The sequence below is a fragment of the Aristolochia californica genome, unplaced genomic scaffold (genome assembly GCF_029961685.1).
Source record: "Aristolochia californica isolate CCGP_79_NKW_82.1479 unplaced genomic scaffold, dmAriCali1.0.hap1 SCAF_16, whole genome shotgun sequence".
In the NCBI taxonomy this organism is placed as follows: domain Eukaryota; kingdom Viridiplantae; phylum Streptophyta; class Magnoliopsida; order Piperales; family Aristolochiaceae; genus Aristolochia; species Aristolochia californica.
In genome coordinates this window covers 19,051,312-19,072,275 of record NW_027181837.1, presented here as the reverse complement: position 1 = coordinate 19,072,275, position 20,964 = coordinate 19,051,312, and the positions used below count along the sequence as shown (strand labels likewise).

General features: G+C 39.4%; 2 protein-coding genes across 5 annotated transcripts in view; one reads left to right on the top strand and one right to left on the bottom strand.

The window, feature by feature from the left end:
• LOC137952916 (pre-mRNA-splicing factor ATP-dependent RNA helicase DEAH1-like) overlaps positions 1 to 5,968 on the bottom strand; it is a 39,800-nt gene extending 33,832 nt beyond the window's left edge. Inside the window, exons 1-5 of the mRNA XM_068800027.1 lie at positions 5,823 to 5,968; positions 5,397 to 5,565; positions 5,181 to 5,311; positions 3,532 to 3,750; positions 3,337 to 3,414 (exon numbers count right to left, since the gene is read on the bottom strand). Coding sequence (XP_068656128.1) covers positions 3,337 to 3,414; positions 3,532 to 3,750; positions 5,181 to 5,311; positions 5,397 to 5,496 — 528 coding nt within the window. The 5' untranslated portion in view covers positions 5,497 to 5,565; positions 5,823 to 5,968. The remainder of the gene's footprint in view (positions 1 to 3,336; positions 3,415 to 3,531; positions 3,751 to 5,180; positions 5,312 to 5,396; positions 5,566 to 5,822) is intronic.
• An 860-nt stretch (positions 5,969 to 6,828) lies between these two features.
• LOC137953027 (uncharacterized) lies at positions 6,829 to 20,210 on the top strand. Of its 4 annotated transcripts, XM_068800206.1 has the most exons (7): positions 6,829 to 6,937; positions 7,101 to 7,332; positions 8,823 to 9,130; positions 17,257 to 18,624; positions 19,124 to 19,387; positions 19,541 to 19,696; positions 19,781 to 20,210. In XM_068800206.1, exons 3-7 carry the CDS (start codon positions 9,077 to 9,079, stop codon positions 19,895 to 19,897), a joined length of 1,959 nt encoding a protein of 652 aa, XP_068656307.1. In that variant the 5' UTR covers positions 6,829 to 6,937; positions 7,101 to 7,332; positions 8,823 to 9,076; the 3' UTR covers positions 19,898 to 20,210. The 4 variants fall into 4 exon arrangements, with proteins under 4 accessions (XP_068656307.1, XP_068656308.1, XP_068656310.1 ...); XM_068800207.1 differs by lacking the exon at positions 8,823 to 9,130 and having other exon boundaries at positions 7,101 to 7,325; XM_068800209.1 differs by lacking the exon at positions 8,823 to 9,130 and having other exon boundaries at positions 17,303 to 18,624.
• Positions 20,211 to 20,964: the final 754 nt, after the last annotated feature.

The following is a 20,964-nucleotide window of genomic DNA, read 5'->3' as shown; positions in this document are numbered from 1 at the left end:
AAAGTGAAATTCATAGAGTATCTTACCCAGTACTTTTTTTTCACCAGATACATCATCCTTGAAAAGACTCTACATCATCCTTGAAAAGACTCTTACCATAAGACAGAAAGTGAAGCTACGAAAACTTTTGCCCATAAACTATCAAGCAAGGCACTTTATTGCCATGATGGCCAACATGGATTTTTTTTTTTTTTTTTTTTTGTCAAGGCTAATAAGAGCATCATTTCCAAAAGGTACAGAAATCAACAGTCAATTACTGCTAACTTCCTGGTTTCTGCTGCCCTTGTAGCGCTTTAAAGTAGTTTTTTCTACAACAAAGCAGGAGCCCAGATCCACAATGTATTGTCCTGCGACCATCAGGTGATGAAGAGGACATCGTTTCTTAACATAGTACATGCACAGATATGCTTGAAGGATAACTAAGTATCAAGAAAGGAGAGAGAGAGAGAGAGAGAGAGAGAGAGAGAGAGACCACGATTAAAAATGCTGATTGTCAACATTGAACTGGCACAATGTTAATGCTGCTGGTCAATTTCCAGGGCATTGGAGACCCAGAGTGAAACAAAACACACATAAATACATGATAAGATTCTACACCAAAAAATTACAACAAAATACACAAGTTTATAAAGACTCAAGCACAAAATTTCAGCTTGTCACCTCTCTGTATATGGAAGGAGATTTGGCAAGGTGGAAAAAGACGTGATAAAGTTATCAGTTGAATCTCAAAAGGGAATACTCTTCCTTGGAAAATCCTAAAATTTACTCTAAAAAAGAGCTAATTACTTGGCTGGCACTTTATCAAGAAGTAGGTTCTCCTTACAAACTCTTGATGAGGGAGATTCACATCCTTTCTTGAATGTTACATCAAGTTTTCTTTTCATTTGGATGTTGATTTTTTTCTGGTTTGCTAAAAAAGTAGTTACACAATTTTCATATTATGCCTTCTCTCCTTGGCTCAAATGACCTATCACTGATTGTATTGATGACATTGTGTCCACAATTCATTGTACTTGGAATCGCATTCCTAGATCAGCCAATTCCTTGGCTGGAATTGGCTGATAAATTGACAAAATTCGGAACCTCCTAGCAATCTCTCATTGTTTGGGAAGGTCCCCACCCCCCCTTGTAATCTTGCTCTTTTGAGTTTTTGATTTAATAAAATTCAGCATCATTTCAAAAAAATTATTATGCCTTCTTTGGGGAGGTATGTGTGGTATGTGTTTTTATCCTTTCTTGATGAACTTCTCATAATACACAGAAAATCCATGAAAAAATAAGATTTCTTCAATACATATGTAATATAACCAAATTTTCTTTAGGGAGAAATTTGGAAAGACTCCCACTCAAAAATATATCTTTATGTATAGTTGTAAAATGCGACCAGGATGAAATGAAAGAAAGAACCACGTGCTCAACAATTCTCTCTTCTTAAACAATAAATATCCACAACTGATCCTTACTTCTGACAACCTTCATAGAAGAGGCTTCACCGCCCCTGATCTTTCTTGTCCCCTTTGTGGTGTATGCGATGAGACAGTCCAGCATGTCCTCTTACACTCTAGATTTTCTTGGCAAGTCTAGATAAAGATTTTTCAGAAGATTGGGCTCCCAATGGGGCTACATTAGGACCTCTTCGGCACCTTTGAGATGGTTAAAGGGATTCACCTTCCTCGGTTGGGCAAGTTAATACTTTCGGCTTGTCTTGCGCATGTTCCATGGTGCATTTGGCTCAAGCAAAATAACCGGAAATTTAACTCTAAAGCTTGCACCCCGGACAACACGGCTTCACATGCCGTTGGCCTTATCTCAAGATGGCTTCATATAAGGAAGGAATTTGCCACTCTATCGGGTGTTTCCTTTCGGGAAAATTAGAACTTGATCGCTCATATGATTGGCCCCTGCAAGACTCCAATTATGGCCATTTGGGATCCTGCCCTTTGCGACTACATCAAACTCAATTTCGATGGTAGTGTTATTGGTTGTCTTGGACCGGTTGGAGCAGGTTTTCAGAGGTCACAATGGAGACCCTATTTTTTCTTATGCTGGGCAGGTGGGCATTGTTGATTCTAATATTGTTGAAGTTAGTGCTCATCTATTCGGCCTCCGAATTTTCAATGAACGTCTCCATGGCAAGTTAATCATTGAATGAGACTCGAAGATTGTCATCAGTTGGTGTTCCAAAGACAGCTCTCCCCCTTGGCGCCACTGGCCTATCACAGAGTGTATTGCTGACATTGTATCATTTATCCATTGTAATTAGAATCTCATTCCTAGATCAGCCAACTCTTTGGCTGATAAATTGGCAAAATTCAGAACTTCCCAGCAATCTCTCATTGTTTGGGAAGGCTTCCCTCCTTTGTAATTTGCTCTTTTGAGCTTTTGTCTTAATAAAAATCAGCATCATTTAAAAAAAAAAATAACTATCCACCACACCAAATTCCACAGATTTTTGTCATTAGTAGCTTAGGCAATAAGTAACTCCTTATAGAATTAACAATGTTGCCACAGACAAAAAACAATCAAAGTAAATAAATAGATAAAACTTATCAAAATAAATGGACTCGACATCAAAGCACAAGCTAAGTGTAGAAAGATCCAACTAAGTTCTTATGCAACATCGTGAATTACTATACAACTAAATGTAGGCACATTTGCAACACCGCACCTCATGTGTGTGGGTCCTCTAAGAGTCTTCAAATTTGTTATCTATTTGCATGGAGCTCCATACATCAAAAAAGGCCCATCATACTTGCCATGATACCAAGAAGACAACCATTCCGAAAGATCAAGCTTAGAGAGAAGGTGCCCAACCCAAGTTCTTAACAAGGCCACAAATCACACAAACATCAATGTGAAACTATTCTCCACCTAATCCAAGAAGAATAATTCATGCAAATTGTAGAAGTGGAAAATTGAGAAGAAACAAAGAGAAGAAGAGAGAGAAACGAGAACGCGAGAAAAGAGAGGGAGAAAGATGTGCAACCTCCCACACTCACGGAGGGGCTTAGAATTTGACCCCCCAGTGTTAACCCTCATTAAGTCAAGATGTGCCAAAAGTCAAAAATGCCCCTCTATACTCAACTCACCATAATTCCCCAATTAAAACTCGAAATTAACTAAAAATTTAAATGATACATACACCAAGACAAACTTGCTCCTAACATAAAGAAAAAATCTGACAAATGTGAAATGACCAAACTACCCTTTCATATAATTCATCACAAATGTTGTAAAAAAAGCAGCTATGCTAATCTTTACATATCATAATTTTTATCACACATAATACAAATGCCACAGTTTGAAAGACTCAACCTTCGCAATTTAATCCCGTACCTCTACTTCATCATCATTGCTATCCGTGTCTGATATTCGCCTTCGGACTCGTCTTTTTACATCTCCCCTTGAAATCTCCTGCAATGTAGAATACAGTCAAAACGGGTGTAAGGTGCCACCCACGGACGCAATGCATTGCAAACTTATCATACAAAAAAATTAGAATTTTTACTCAATAAGAAAATAAGTATAAACCTCTTCTTCTTCACTATCTTCATTCTCATTTTTCCTCCTAAAATGCCTCTGGCGAGCATCTGCCTTTTTGGACATAGAGCCAACAGTAACAGAAGAAATTTCACCAGCATGTTGCGTTGTCCCAACATTGTCATCATCCTCATCATCAGCATCCAAAATTTCGTACGTCCTTTGCTTCCTTACCAACAAAGCTGCTTCTCTTTCCTCTTTTTGGTAGTGCTGCATAACCAAAAGCATAATGAAACCAAGAAAAAGTAATTGTTTAGAAATTAACAAACCATCTGCCTCAATTGTTTTGTGTATAAGGAGACCAATGTAGAGATTAATAAACCATGTGCCTCAATCTTTTTGAGTACAAGTAGACCATCTACCTCAAACTTTATCATCCTAAAAGTGCAAATAAGTGATACTTCAATTAGATCAGTCAATTACAGCAACTAGACCAAGTACAAAAGTTCAAAAGGTGAATGGGTACAAACAAGAAAGAAATTGAATCTGTTTTTCCTCTTTTCAGCGGCGACAACGTCTTTTACCATACAAAAAACATTTGAAACAGCAGGACAAACAACATGACAAGCTCAGGGAAACCCCAATAACATCAAACTAAACTACTAAGATCATCCGGAATGAGGCTTTAGGCGCAACTTTTGATGCTGCTGCAAGAAATATGACTTCAGAAGAAAAGAAATTTATCATTTCAAGATAAACTAGAACTGTGGGTTCAGGAAAAATAGAGACCTCAGTTCAGAAGAAAATAAAAAATATCGCTTCTAGGAGCATTTGCTTTGCTGGAAGGATTACTTAGGAAAGGCTCCTTTGAATCTCTTGGTTTGGCTGAGACTGAGATGTCAAGAGCTTCATTTTGACTAGGAGCTTCTTTCTACGGAACTTGAAGAAATTGACTTCAAAATGAACTCAGGCAAGACCCCTCTGCTCATCAAAATTCAAGAAATAGATCATATCTTCCCAGACCTCACTGCTTCACGGATCAAACCCCCCCCCCAGGGATACTTACTAATGTGCAGTTAATCCAGCCCTCAATCTGGTGCAAACAACCCAACAGAGAAGAAGGCTTGTGCGTCTGTCTGTCGGGAATATGTACTCCATTTGATATTGGAAAAGATAGAGACATTATCGCACATCTCTCAGTTTCAGAGAGGTGAAGATAATTTTCAAGTAAACGCATATGCCAGCATATCACACAATGACATTAAACACTGTTGATCAGAACATAATCATTATCATTCAAACAGAAAAAAGGAAAAGAAAAGAATGTTGACTATGACACTAGAGAATGCATATCTTGTCCAAATAAATCAGAAAGCCTTAATGTAGAACCCCATACCCAAGTGAGATTTGAACCCAATACCTCACACTAGAAACCATCCTCCTCATTAGGCCATTGAGCCAAAAGCCCAAACCACAATCAGAAAATTAAACACCTATTTCACCAAATGTGATAGGATACAGAGACAAGCCAAAAGCTTTGACCTGGAGCTGTTATCCCCAACAACTGGCAGGATAAAAAAAAATTCTAGTTTCATATACCATAAAGAATAGGGTGCTAAGATCATTTTAAAATAAGAACACAAAAAAACAATTAGAACGGTAAAACTACAAAGCATGGAGAAGTTCTGCTGGAAACGTACGCTTTGACCAGTTAATTTATGCGGCACTTTATTAAATATCTCTTCAGCAAAAATTTGAGTATCAGCTGATGAAGGACATCCAAAACCAATGAGCTGTTGTGTGATTTCTGCAGGTGACGAGGCTTTCTTAGCTGCAAAAGTGATAGGATGTTATAGCGAACTAGCAATCATGTTATACATAAATGGCGCTTCAGAAAAATAACTTCAGCTACTTACACAACCCGATTACAAATTGCACTACTGCAACTTGCGAGTAACCCATTAGCGAGTGAAGCTTGTCCGACACCCATACTTTCAGGTCACGGTCACCCGACATTATTTTATAATCCACGCCTCAATACTTTATGCAATGACGACCTCAGAGAGAAAAATAGTATCGTAATTTCTGCAAAATAAATACTCGATGAAGAAAACAAATCAACTTCATTATTACTTCAAAAAAAATGGCATCATTGCAGCATGACGGAGATATGGAAAATTAGACCTTACAAGAGAAAAAAGGATCATAGCATGCAGTCAGACAGCTAAGCTATTGTAACAGCTCTCAGGTTTCAATACAATATATAAAATAAAAATAAAAATAACAATAAAAAAGAAGAACAAACACAAGAACAAGAACAAAGGGGGAAGAAAAAAACACGCCTATTTCCCATCTTCCAGTGTCTGCAGTTCTTTTCTTTCGGATAGGCACGTCAAAGCACTCTAGATTTTCAATTTCCGAGCGAGAACAGGAAGACGCTGGGAAGCAATAAATCGTTTTCCAGTAGCTCTTCGAAGGCGGCCAGTTCGCCCCGGCCCGTACGCATTTCCCCAAGTAGTGAACCGGCAAATCAATAGGTAGTACAAGTTGAAGTGAGCTCTGCTCTCTCACTTGCACAGTCACGGGTATATTTACTTGTGACGTGGCAACTTCAAGGGAGGCAAACAATTCTACAAAAGAAGAGTTTCAAATCTAATTCATGTTGAAACACAAAAAGGAGTGGCCTCATAGGAAAGGAATAGACCCCATATAGCCAACAATAAGGAATAGTGAGTTGAACACAACATACAATAAATTTTGAATTATTTAAGGAGTCGACCACCGTACGAAAGAGAGTATGTAGGATTCGAACCAAGTACAAATAAGATTGAAACCAGATGAGGTTACAATGCAAGATAGGATCGAAAAACCAACTCATGATGGAGCGAAGCAAGGACAAGATTATGAGGTTCGAGGATGGATTGTGAGGCGTAGTTGGGTTTTTAAAACCTGTCCCCAACCCACCCTATTCCCATTCGTATGCCGGTGGAGTCTTCGTAAGTTTGTTCTAATTTTTTTTTTATAGTTATTCATCTTTGTGTATAACAAATTTATATCTAGTTACCATTGAGCTTTAAATTGATCCAAATGTGTTACTATTTAATATGTCACACATTTGTATAAAAAGAAATTCACTATTTAATATGTCACACATTTGTATAAAAAGAAATTCAATATTCAGCATAAAAAATTATTCCTTTGTTAATGCTAGTCGGGTAGTCGGGCAAGGCAATAAGCGGATAGATTTGTGCGTTTCGGGTAAGTTTGCCAGGCGTCTTACTTGCACAGTTACCCTACCTCTCCAAACTCCCCTTGCTCGCGTCAGTCTCCATCCGCAGTCGGAACGAGATCATTTCTCTTTTCTGTTGCATTTCAGTTTCGTCTCTTTAGTCCGTGTCTCGTGTCTACTCTCTACTAAATGATTTACCGAGTTTCTCGGTTGTCTCCCTATCCGACGGTATGTTTTTGCGGTTTTAGTCTCGTTGTGCATTTTCTTTCCGTTTTCTTTTATTCTTTTATTCTTTTTGTATATTTTTCCGTGACTGGGTGATTTTGAATCGGTCACTGTTCATTTTACAAGCGCTGGACTTATTCAAGTTGTTGTTTCTCCGCATGTTTAGTTGTCTTTCAATAGTTGCCTCGTTCTTGGGGAATTGGACTGGCAATCCTGACAAGAGACGTTCCACATCCGGCCATTGTGTCTTTCTCGGATTCGATTATTTTCCGGGAAAGGGCCGTGCAAGCGAAGTGAGACTCCGACGGACGAATGAGCTCCCGTTTATTTTTCACCTCTTCCTATGCGGGGTTGCGGGGATGCGATGGGGTCCAATTCTATTCCAGCTTTGGTAAGAGGTATGTAAACTTACACAAAGTTGGTTTCAGATACAGAAAGTCTAAATCTGGGACTTGTTGCTAGTTCTTGTCCTGTGATTGGTTTTCAGTTTTATTCTAATTTTGGAGATTAGTTTGCTATGGTTAGTGTGAATCAGGGTTCTTAATGACAAATTATTTTCCTTTTGTAAATGTTAGGTTCCAAGTTTATGTTTAGATTTTACAACCCAATATGTGCAGAAGTTAATTTTTGTTGATCCTTGCTTGTATTAACATATATTTATTGATAGTTGGCAACTAGTTTGTGCTCGTAATTGCTTAAGTTTTTGTTGTTTTAAATCGAGGGTGCCACGAATGAAATTCCTGTTATACCCTGATAAGGTAATTGTTAAAGTCAAGATAGGGGTCCTCTTTAGCTCTCTGCAAATCTTAGCATCGAGAGCGTGAAGTCTGTTTTTGCTTAATAACCTTAATAAATATCAGAGACTGGGACTTCATTCTATATAGTTTTTTTTCTTTGATAAAGTAAATGTGTGAAAAATCGATATGTAAAATTTAGTAGAGAAGTAATTCAGACTCTTCATCCACTGTGTAGGAGTTCAACTCATCCATTCTATATTGTCCTTTTTCCCTTGATAAAGTAACTGTATAGAATATTGACTTATAATAGTTAAAAGAGATAAGATACTTCATTCTATGTCAGTTTCCCTGATGGAACAGTTCAGCTTTATCAATCTATGGAGCTCTTTCTCTGATAATAAGTGAGTGGAATTCGGAGAGGAGTGCAAAATCTCTCTCTATATGTCTCTTTTTTTTTCTTTCTTTTTTTCTTTTTGAAAAGAAGGGTTCAAACTCTTCATTTACTTTCCTGTGGTATTACTACAAACATAAATGATTTTTTAATAGTCAAAGCAACTAAAAATAAAGAAATGATTGGTTCTGTTTTCTGCAGAAGTTTGAGCTTCTAGAAGAGTCTTTTCTTCCTTAGATGTGCAATGGTAAACTTGCAAATTTAGATAGCAGGTTGTAATGCCATTTATTTTGAAGAAATAGGAGCGACTGACAACTGTTATGTCGTGAATGCTGCAGTATATGCCAGTTGTTGAAGATCATATTTTCACTTGCTCCTTACTGGTGACAAGCTTCCATTGGAGGTTTATCTTTCATTTTGCGGTGTTAATAATTAGGAAAGTGTTGGTACTTGTATTTGGCAGAAGGAAAATATATAGAAAGCATGTGATGTACCTGAGCTTCCTTTTACATGCTATAACTAGGGACCTTTTTCACTTTTCTTCTCATTCTTAAATTATTTATGGGATAAGTTAGGAGTTTATCTCTTTGAGTGGCAGAGGAAGAAATTGCAAGACTTCACAATTGGCTTTAACTTTTTTACATCCAGTCTTAATGCAAATTATCTATAGCTCTGTTGGTCAACTTGATTCCTCCAAACTTTTATGGGTCTTTATACTTCTTTCTTTCTTTCTTTTTTTTTCTGTCTTTTTTTTTTGTAGATGAAGTTCCTCAACAAAAGATGCTTATGGCCGGAAATTATTCTCGTTGCCTATTCGAATTCTGGGGCCTAATGTATTTGGGCAGAATCTTTGATGGCAAATGAGACATCATTGGTATCAGAAAAGATAATTCATGCTATCCTTTTTTGAGCCAATAAAATCCCAAAAATTGAATACCCGTCTGGTTTTGTAATCCAGGGCAATTAGAGATAGATCGTATTTCATTCTTAACAACACATTATGCCTCCTACTGCATGATTCCTATCCGTGCACAGATCACTGAATTACATTTGGTAGCTGCTCAAAAGGTAATGTGGGACTTGCTAAGGGAGGTGGTGGTCATCCATGACTATGAAAGATGCATTTGTCTGGTTTTTGCTGCTTCCTTTGGTTATGTGACTCCACAGAAGTGGGGATGAGGGCTCTTCGAAGCTTGGAGGCTTACCCTCTTTCATGACCCTCTTGTGTTGAGGGTGACTCTTCTCCTGTTGTCAGCTGGACCTCTGGAAAAGTTATTGCACCTGGTTGTCTTCGTTTTTTGGATGACATTGAGGATATTTCTATGCAGCTGTCCATCATTTGGAACTATGCTCCCAGATCAGTCAATAGTGCTGTTGTGTCTTTTGCAAGGACTCGTGCCTTTCTATAACATCTTGTTGTTGGAGACACCATCACTATATCAGTTTTTATCAGTGTTATAAAACCTGGACCAGACCGGCTGGTTGAACTGCGTTCAACCTGACCTGGTCTCTTGGAGAAATAGTGGCTCAGCTCGTGAACCGAGAGAATGGAGTCCACAATCTGCTTGCCTTGACGAAAGCGGATTGATGCGGGCATTATGTTAGCCAGAGTCCTGGTGATAACTTTACAGGCCTTAGAGATAAGGCTAATAGGCCGAAAATCTTTGGAGTGAGAAGCTCTCCCTCTTTTTTTGGGACAAGAGAAATGAAAGAGACACCTAAGGCATTGCTGGTTAACCCGTAGTGATAGAATTCTTGGAAAATTGCCAAGACCTTCACTTTCAGGATGGACCAGTATAATTTGTAAAGCTCTGAAACCATCCTGTCATGGGGCCTTGTCACTTGGCATTGATTTAAATGCCGAGTAGATTTCTTTCTCAGAGAAGACTTGTTCCAACATGCTGGCCTGATCTCGATTGAGAGAAGATATGATCATGTTGTTGGCATAAGGATGAAAGGGGTTATCCTCCTTATAAAGGCGGGAAAAGAAGACCCCCAGGGAGTTTGCAAGTTATTGAGGATCAGAGCAAGGCTGATCATTCATCATGAGGGAGCTGATAGTGCTCTTGTGCTGCATGCTGAGGCAATTGCTTGAAAAAGGATGTATTGGCATCCCCTTCATAAAGCCAATGGTACCTGGAATGTTGCTTCCAATAGTTACACTCTTTGAGGGACACGGACTCAAAACCAGCTCTTAATTTATCGTAGAGGCAATCTGGGCCTCAGAAAGGCCCACCGACTGCTTCAACAAATCCAGGAAAGGGATGTCATTTAAGATTTTGATACATTTCTCTTCATAACTTCTTGCATGGTCAACAGCCCAGGTCTTGATTTTCGGTTTAAGTGACTTCAGCTTTGTTAGAATATGTAATTTGTGTTTACTTAGGTTTCTTCTAGACTCCTAGTTTTTTAGGCAAATTTTCCTTCTAATCAGAGAGTTTTAATCAAATTTAAATCACTCCATGTTGGCATCTTTTCTCTATTTTCTCCCATACACGTTAGTTTCTTTAAGTCTCCATGTCCTTGTGAACTTCTTATTTTTGTTTCATGTTTCTTATTGTAACGTGAGTTTCACAGATTTTTTTTTTTTTTTTTTTTTTTTTTTGAAATGTGCTGAACTCGGCCCTGGTCTAGTTTGTCTTGCTGTTTGGTGGAGTGCTACTGTGTTGTTTCGTTTCTTTTTGAAGGAGGTGTTTGGCATTTCAAGATGCCACGTGCTCAACTCTTTGAATTCGTAGGTGATTTTTGAGGTGTTTGAATACATGCACCTATAGTCTAGCTAAGGTGTTTCAAGGTTGGTAGAAAAGGAATATTCTCTAGTTTAATTTACTCCCATATTTCCTCTTTTGGAGTCCTTGAAAAACTTGCAAAATTGAGAGACTAGTTTTCAATCAGTTAAAGCTACTGCTGTCCTGTCATGATGTGTGCAGGTTCTTCTCTCCTTGATGTAAAAAATTGGTCACCTTGTTAGGATCTGTCTCATGGAAGAGCAGTATCTGAGTTTCTATTCAATGGTAGGTTGGTAAACCTCTAGTAGTACTTCCTCGATTAGATGTTTTTATCACTTCGAAGCAATGCCCACACACCCATTACTCATGGCAGCCTTTTGTGACATGTTTTTTCTAAAGATTTGAAGGATGTACACGTGTTTTTGTTGCTTAGGAGTACATCTTACCAGAATCGATGAGCATAACCTTCTTCCTTGTCTTTGGTGTTTGTCATTGCAAGTGGCTGTTGCGAGTTAAGAAATTAGCAAGTAGTTGAGTTCTTGCCATCCACTTGTTTCTTGGATTATGAGATTTGCTGTTTGGGTAGGAGTGATTTTTTTTTCCTCTCATATATGTTATTGGCAAGTTAGGTCCCAGTTTGAGGGGGATAAGAGGAGTACAGAGAAATGAGGTATTTGAAAGAGCTTACTATGAAGTGTCCTAAGAGGTGAATTTTTTACTGAAATTGGTGACCACAATCAAGTTTTCTCAAGATATCCAAGGAGGAGATTGGAAGATGCAGATTTTTAGAACTGGCCAAGTGCAAGATGAAAATTTGAGAGGTCATTGCTTCATTGAAGACATTAAAGACCCAATTGGAGAAAATTTTGTAATTTCTTTTTTATTTTTATTTTGATATGTTATGTAACAAGCTGAAGTTGTAAACTCCAGTATTGAGGGGGAGTGTTAAAAAATGTACTTTGTATTTACTTAGGTTTCTAGGAAAGTGTTTTCTTACAAAAAATAAGTTCTAAGGGTGTAAAGGGAGCCAAGGTATTTTTGTCTTTTACTAGTATTTTATGTTATAAAAGGGTGAAAAGAGGGAACTCTAATTACCTCTTCTAGAATTTTGACATGGATTACTCTTTTCCAGCTCTCTCTCTCATCCCACGTTTCTTCTCTCTTTTTCTTGTAATATCATGAAATTTCACAAGCTTAAGAGAGAAAGCTCTCATTGGGGAACCAAAGGCAGGAACCCTATTCAGAAGGCAAGAGATGCTGGACGCTCTCCTCTTTGAGGCAGAGACCTCCAAATGAAACAGGTTAAGGCCCCATTTCCGCCCACAACAGTCAAGGCAAATTGGAGCATGGTTGGAAACAGCACGGGGGAGAATAATACACATGACATATGGGAAGATCGAGAACAAGTCCAAATTTGCCAAGAATTTGAGAGAATTAGGGGGTGCTGCATGTTAGACCAGGTAAATTGCCATCCCAAGGTCGAAATTTTATCTAGGTGAAATCTCCACCCAAAAGCCAAGGGGAATTCGAGGAATCTAGCACTCACTGAAGTTCCTCCTAGAAGTCGTTTCTATGACTGTAATTAGCCGGGCCATAAATGCCATTGAAGGCTCAAGAGATATTGTTGAGGTGCTGTTTAAACTTGATACAAATGCTGTATTCCCCCGAAATGTGATCGACATCTTCTCAAAAGTTTGTCCTAGGTGAGGAGGAGACCGCCAACAACACCCACCAAATTAATAGTTTTTCAGTTCTATCTCCTTCCTCCTACAATGTCCACAACTAAGTGATCAGTCATGCAACTCATCTTTGTTTCCTATAATATCATCATCAAAGGCTTACAGAGCCTTATAAAATCCCCAACAGCCACACGCTTGGATTGAGTACCTAAGCCCCTAACTTTCCATGACAAAATCTTCATAGAGAACAGGAGATTCTACTAGAGGGGATATCGACCATATTGAAAAGAGATCCCCTGATTTCATCAACACCAAGACCCAATTCAACTACAAGATCTCGTACCTTTTCCCAAAGAAGATTTTGGACAGCTTTCCCATGCAAATTGACAACTTGAATTGGGTTTAAATCTAAGGCTTCCTCTATGGTTGCAATCTCTTTTTTATGTTGTGTGAGAGGGTGTGTAATGGTGTAAGGTGTTAAGTTGTGGAGCCTAATTAATACCTTATGCTGAGTCGGTATGCGGGTCGACCTTCGCGGTAAAGTCGTCGTGGGGGTTGGAAGGGGGGCGGATCCCCCGCTAGATCAACGATATATTGACTGTTGTTTCATTAAGGGTAGTTTGGGGATTTCACACTTGTAATCCGGTTGGGTTTTATCATCCAAAGTATCATCCGAGGAGCATCTTGAGTTGCGGCCCGAGAGAGGTTAGAGAAAACACCTGTAAGTGTGTGCGATTTCTCTTGTAAACTATTTCATCTTTATAGTGGATTACTGCAGCGGCGGAAGACAGGACGTAGTCTCACCTTGAGGCGAACCTGTATAAATCTTGTGTGTGTTCTTTGTGCTTGTTTTTCCTTCTTCCTCGATTATTATTATTGCTCTCGTTAGTTTATAATTAGGGCGTCTAATTCCTAACAAAAGGGGCATTCATGACTCCCTACAATGCTAGCTCATGCACTAGAGTGCGTCTTATGGAGGATGTTTGCATCTCATTCAGGATGGAGTGAAGTCTCTGGAATATATTGGATACTGGATTCAGGCTGGGCACAAGCCTTGGCAGGGCCCGGAGCTGGACATAAGTTTGGGTGAATTGAGGTCTGGAATGGCTGAAGAAATCAGCCAAGATCAATGCCCCATCGTTGTTGTCGACTTGTCGTTGCAGAAGGGAAGAACCGAGTAGATAGCAGCCAAAGTGGAGAGGCTCTTGGGATGGTTGTCTTCTAATGGAAGAGTCTGATCTGGGTCATGTGATGTCCAATCAGACCCCACACCACAATCCTCATTGTTCACTTTTATTTTCAGGGTCATCTTTGTTTGCCTGATGGCGATGCTCAACGTTGTAAGGTCCACGATAATGGCTTGATCACCTTGGGTTGGACAAGATGGTTTAGAGGGCGCAGGGTGGTTTCCAGGAGTCATGAGCCTTGCCTCGGTCCGTACAAGAGAGTCTCTATTGGTTAGATTAGGAATCTCGAGGTGCTAGTGCAGGTGTCCAAGAGGAGTCCCTCTCACATTTTGAATTGCAACATTTGAAATTTTCTCATTGCTAACCAGTTGTGTGGTCTCATTGACCCGACAAAATCTTCTAGATTCGAGTAGCAACCTGTCCTCCCCTCTAGTGAGGTTTGAGTCAACTTGGAAGCCATGTCGTGATGTTGGTTAGTCGCATGGGGTGAGTGCAGATGGGGGGTCTCCAATGCCTCCCGTCCATCCACTTCATCGCCTTATGATGCCGCATAACATACTTCTGAATAGTCACCACATGGAGTTATTTCCCAACTTCAATAAGAACTACTTTGAGGAAATATTGCCCTTGGGGATGAGTTTGACTAATGCTAGATCAAGTCTTCTCCCCGAAATGGAGTCCTTATCAAGCTCAATGGGGTTCCTATGATGTCTGCGGTTATCCAAATGGAGGATTTGCTCCAAACCTCAACATGCACTTGAAGAACAGAGTACCATTTACACTGGTGTCACGAAGAGAGAATATCACCGAGTCTACCTCCTCTATTGGCCAACTTGCGACAAAAAAGGTATTTGAGAGAACCAAGGAATGCATCATTGGATCCTACGATAGACCCCATTGGTTCATCACCCATCTATCCCACCGAGATAAGCTCTAGTTGTCTTCCTTCGTAGTGCCAACAAGGTTACTAGCAATTTATGCTTGGCACTATCTCAAACTCATTAATCACAACAATTTGTTTACTATTGGTGTGAATGACATGCACGATCAACTCAATTGCACCTTGAACAAGGGAGGAGCTGGAGGGGGATTGGAGGGTAGAAGGGGCCTGTTGTTCAGCCCTCTGTTATGCGGAGGTAGGTGCTAAGGAATTGTACAACAGCATTATAACATTTGTTCCAATCAATCCCCCCACCCGACTTAGGAATCACGATGCTAGCAATCTCAAAATGAGCTTTGTATTCTTTGAGTTCACAAACATCAATCCCCTATTTTTTGTGGCCGAAACCCAAATTCCCCATTGCTGGACCATAACATTGTGCACACCTATTCGTTGATGGCTTTCTTGAATTGCCTCATTATTCACTTCAAAGCAATGAGAAGGGTATGCGGAAGGCCAGTGAAGTTTAGTGATTTGATCAACATTTTCACTGATCGACTTCTAGTTCCTTGGAGGATATCAGTGAAAGATCTATAGTCCCAAAGGAGAAAAGAAAGGAGGGGAAAATGGGGCCTCGCCATGGCCTCTTGCAATGCACTGTAACCCTTCCCCCCTTCAATAAGTCCTTCAGAGACGATGAGATTCCCCTTGCTGAACCCTATCCTTTTTCGTCATCTCTGGCGCCCCATATTGGACACCCACCATACTTGTGTTCTCGCCCTTGCTCTCGCTCCATCAATCAATGGATTATTGTCATGTTCAAGCCTCAATTTCATAGCTTTGAAAGAGGATTTTAAAGAAAGCAAAATGAGCAAAATAAAATATAGATATGATGACCGTCATTATGTGAGAGCCTTTTCAAACTATGTTGTTGTCAATTACAAGGATTTCCTCTTCTATTCTGCTCTTACTTGCAAACATCATTGCTATTTTGATCTTGCTATGCCTTTCGTTACTCTTTTTGTCCATATGAAAGCTGGCTTCCTCTACTTCTTGTTGGTTTTTCAGAAGAGTATCAACAAACCCTCCTTCCTGGTGAACATCAATCCGTTTCCAACTATTCCTGAGCATTTCAGACAGCTCACTTTTACTACTTCTAACTGCTATTTTTGTGTCACATTCATTTGTCATGCTTATCCTATGTAGACATGTTCCTTCATTGTTCAAGAATTTGTTCCATAAAACATGGTTGGTCTAAAAGCCGTCATCTACAGTTTTGCCTTTATCCTTTGCCTTTATCCTTTTTGACATGCACCTTTTGCATGTTATCCCAAACATGATCTTCACTTTAGTTGTCAACGTTCTATGATTGTCATGTTTGTGCTGGTTGAGGGACTGGTGAGCTTGCAACAGGATAGCAGAGGAGTAGATTCATATAACTGACAACATGGCTGATGGTTATGGTGATGATACTGATCTGTCTACATTTGGACTTGTTAATGTGCATAAAAAGTGACAAAGTGTTAGAAGACATAATCTATCATTAGTGGCATTGATGTAATTCTTACTTTTGGACATGTATAAATAAAGGTTAAGGAGGAGGATCTCTCTTTCCCCAATGTCCACTCCTCTCCTCTCAATTCAGCCGTCCTTCTTTTCTTCTCTCTCTTCTTCTCTCTTCTTCTTTCTTCCTTCCTCTCATCATCTTCACTTAACCTAATCATCATGGAATCCTGAAAACAACACAAAGCAAACAACACAAAGCATTGACTTATTTGAAAGATTACTTGTGAACTTCTGCACTCTGAAAGGATTTTGGAGTTCACTTCAATTGAGGGGGAGGAAAAGTTTGGGGAAGGAAAGGTGCTCCTTCTTAGGCTTTTCTTTCCTTGGACAGTTCTCCTTCTCTGCCTTGATGCTGTCAGATGCTTCCTTTCCCTCTTCTTTCAGCTACATGATATTATGTCTACATTTTTTCAGGAAGACGTCGATACCCAAATGAGATGATTAAGGCATTATAACTAAAAACTTGAACAGGAGTGACCTGGGTCTTTAGCTCAATGGTCACATGGGGTTCTTTTTAGTTTGAAGTATTGGGTTTAAGTCCCACAGGTGACAAAGGGGGTTTGTGGGTGCATACTAAATATTTAAAAAAAAAAAAAACTTGAACTGGAAAAATAAGGTGGGGAACAACTGAAACATGACAGGTGCAGAGAAAATTAAATGTAGAAGTATAAAAGAATGAACCTGTGATAAAAATAGGAATGCTTGGTCAGAGTGAATTGAGTCATCTCATTTTCTGTTTAGTTGCATTTTTTTAACATGATAAAAAGCTAAACTGTTAGATTGAGATCTCTGAAAGATATAAAAGAGGTACATTTTGCCAACTGGGGCCCAATCAATAGTTATATGGTGCAGGTCAAACTTTTTTTCTTTTTTTGGGTAGCTTCAAGTCAAACTTACACGCATTTAGCTTCAATTTTTTATTTAAATGTGATTGACAAATTTTGGTGTGAGGATATTCTGAGATTTATCTTTCTGTGTACCAGCTGCATCTTTTTCTTGTATTTACATTATTGAGGGCTGTATTTAGATAAATTGTTCATATCTAATACTATCTTGGACACTGCTGGCTTTAAGAGTATGGAAGTATAAACAAATAAAGTTTCAGGCCAGTCTTTATGATCTTTACATGGGTACTTTTATTGTATATCTTCAGGGACAATTCACAATCTCTTTGTGTCAATCTGGTTTTTTGGCACCAGGAAGTATTAGGAGCGCCAGAAGACTCTGTCTCACAAACCAGACATTTATCACTTCAGCCTCAAGAAAGGATGGGGCACTTGCCACATTCAGAATTCCTTGTTTGATGTACAGACTCTATTCTAAACATGGACTTTGCTATGGAGGATCTTCTGGCTACAGTGTATGCAGGGCTAAAGATAAGCTATCTGGAATCAGTTATAGCAGGCGGTGTTCTGTTCATGCATCAAGTAACTTGATGATGTATAATCTCCACCTTGCTTGGAGAAGGCTTTTCCAAATGCATTCTTACACAGGTTCAGCTTTCTCACCAATTAGCAGGATGGCATGTGCTGTGAGTATGGCATGCACGAGAGCTCGTTTGGTTCCGAGCATTTTTGCCCTCCTTATTGGTGAGATGGCCTGGACTCCAAAGGCTTGGGCAGATGGAGAATACTTTCCCATCAGAGACACGCTCTTCAATCAAGCAACCAATGGCCACATTCAACTTACGTCCTTTATTTTCTCACTTTTTGAGGGTTTTGTTTTGTTTTTTAGAGCGGTTTACTTGGCAATTTTGTTCACCCCTAGCATTGTGATGGCCCCATTTGTTGATTATTTTGGTCCTTGGACTAGAAAAACTTGGCTATGCCTGGTGCGTTTCACTTTGGAAAAAGGAGGCCCAGCTTTCATCAAGTGGGGACAATGGGCTGCTACACGCCCAGATCTCTTTCCTAGAGACCTTTGCACTGAACTTGCCAAACTCCACACACAAGCCCCAGCACACAGGTTTGCCTATAGTAAGAAAACCATTGAGAAAGCTTTTGGTCGCAAACTTTCTGAAATCTTTGAAATTTTTGAAGAGGAACCTGTTGCTTCTGGAAGTATTGCACAGGTCCATCGGGCATCCTTGAAATTTAGGTATCCAGGACAACAAATCAAGCCTGTAACGGTTGCAGTGAAAGTCAGGCATCCAGGTGTTGGTGAATCAATTCGTAGAGATTTTGCAATTATTAATGTAGTTGCAAAGGTTTCGAACCTCATACCAGCTCTGCAGTGGTTGAGACTTGATGAGAGCCTCCAGCAGTTTGCAGTTTTTATGATGTCTCAGGTTGATCTAGCTAGGGAAGCTGCCCATTTGAGTCGATTTATTTATAATTTTCGGAGATGGAAGAATGTGTCATTCCCAAAGCCTGTGTACCCTCTTGTGCATCCTGCTGTATTAGTGGAGAGCTATGAACAGGGTGAAAGCGTATCACATTTTGTTGACGAACTTGATGGAAACCATCGACTCAAGAGTGCTATTGCTCACATTGGGACACATGCACTCTTGAAGATGCTTCTGGTAAGCAGTCCTTGGAGTGCCTTTTTTTCAATTTATATATTTAAGATGGTACCTCTTTTTACGATAATTGAATGTCTTTCTGTCAGGGAAGTGGCGTTATCCTTAGAGAGTACTTACAATGAAGCTCAGTTATCCATGCATGTGGCACATGTGCTGGTAACATCTAGCACCATTTGAAGAGCTGCAGATGGCTGAGCTGTTTGATTATAATGATGGATGATGGGATGTTCAGTCAATGAAATAATTGAACTGAGCTACCCTTGAAGAGAAGCATCTGGTGTTGATCTTAACATGTTATGAACATGTGTTTGATTATTTGACTAATGTCAAGACATCTTTGCTCCAATATCAGATCAAATTACTCCATAGGGTGTCAAGAGCTTACTAAGCGGTGGAAAATTTATATACTTACTTACCTAACTGGTTTATAAGCAGTTTAAACTTCAAAATGTTTGTAGATTTACATGTGTTTCTCCTATGACATAATTGTCTATTTCAGGTGGACAATTTCATCCATGCGGATATGCATCCAGGGAATATCCTAGTCAGAGTATCTCTGGCAAAGCTGCCCCAAAAGAATATGTCTAGGCCTCATGTTGTTTTCCTTGATGTTGGGATGACTGCAGAGCTTTCTAGGAATGACCGCATTAACTTGCTTGAATTCTTCAAGGCAGTTGCTCTTAGAGATGGGCGAACTGCAGCTCAATGCACTCTGAGATTATCGAAACAGCAGAAGTGCCCAAATCCAGACGCCTTCATTGAGGTAAATAATTTTGTTATGAACATTTTCTGTAGTTTTGAAATTCTATCTAGTTTCTCTCAAAAACAGAAATCCTGGTGGATCTTCCTGTTCAACTTTTTGTTGAACTCCCATGAGTTGAATGTGAATACCATTATTTGAACTTTCTGAATATAGGAAGTGGAGAGATCATTTTCTTTTTGGGGAACCCCAGAAGGTGATGTTATCCATCCGGCTGAATGTATGCAACAATTGCTTGAGCAAGTACGACACCATAAAGTTAACATCGATGGCAATGTCTGTACCGTGATGGTTACTACATTGGTACTTGAGGTAGTATCTACTGCTCCCAAGAGCTCTTCTTGCTTGTTTCACGTAATCATTGCCTTCTGAGAAAATTCTTGTCATTTTCTGCAGGGGTGGCAGCGGAAGCTTGACCCCAATTATAATGTGATGAAGACTCTGCAGACTCTGTTATTTAAGATGAGCTGGGCTCAGTCTCTTTCGTCCACAATAGACGATCTCACAGGCTAACAACGGCCACTTCAATTTTCCAAGCAAATTTGAAGTAGTGTCTAATAAACAGTTTTGCTTTCTAATAATTTTCTTTTCTTTCTTTCTTCCAATCTTTTGTTCTAGGCTTCGTTGAAATGAAATCCAATGTCTTTTGCCTGCTTCCAGAGATCGTTTTGGAGCAAAATTTTCGTCGACAACATTATTCTGTTTTATTTTTTATTTCTTTGCACTGATTTTGAGAGTAAACTGCAAAGTTGGGGCTTAGAACAGCAACGAGATGGGAGAAACAGCTCACAATGGAATGAGAATAAATGATGATTTTTTTTTCCGATTTCTATTCTGTCCTATTCTTTTGCTTCGACAGGCTCGGTACTGGCAATAAAGACTTCAAAGTTGGTACCGTCGGTATCGACTAAACATTGCTTTATTTACTGAACTCGGCACACGCATAATTCAATAAAATGAACATAAGAAAGCATGTGTTTAGGTTCTCAACTGATGCACTTGTTACTTTTACTGTTTGTCTTCACGTCAATCCAAAACCAACAGATATTGTAGATTTTTTAGGGTAAGATGATAAAGAAAATGAAGGCAACAAGATTAAGTAATCTTAAAGAAAATGAAGATGATAGAGATGACTACTGCTCGAGACCCTATTGCTTCTTGGCTACTTCTCTTTGTTCCACCCAGGTAACCAAGCAGTTCTTCGGTGGGGAAAGAGCCCAACTATCCTTTTTAAGATCTGATATCTTATTCCCTTCATTTCAGTTCCTTGGATGTGAGGAATCAACCTAACCCATTTTCTTGCAAAAAAATCAGGTTTGTGATCTGCACTTTGTGTTCTTTAGTGACCCTGAGTTAACACCTATTTTGGCTGGCACACTTGTGGCTTTATGTTATGGCTCTAAGCAGACTTAAGGGGTTGTGCAGCGAGAACTTAAGTATGGACATGCTCCTATATTTGCTTAAATCCTGCAGACAAGGGTTGACAGCTACTCAATCTGATCCATCTGCACCGGAGAACAATGCTGCAAGTGATGATATTTCTGATGTTAATCAACCGGCCTCAGACACAAGAAAGCTTC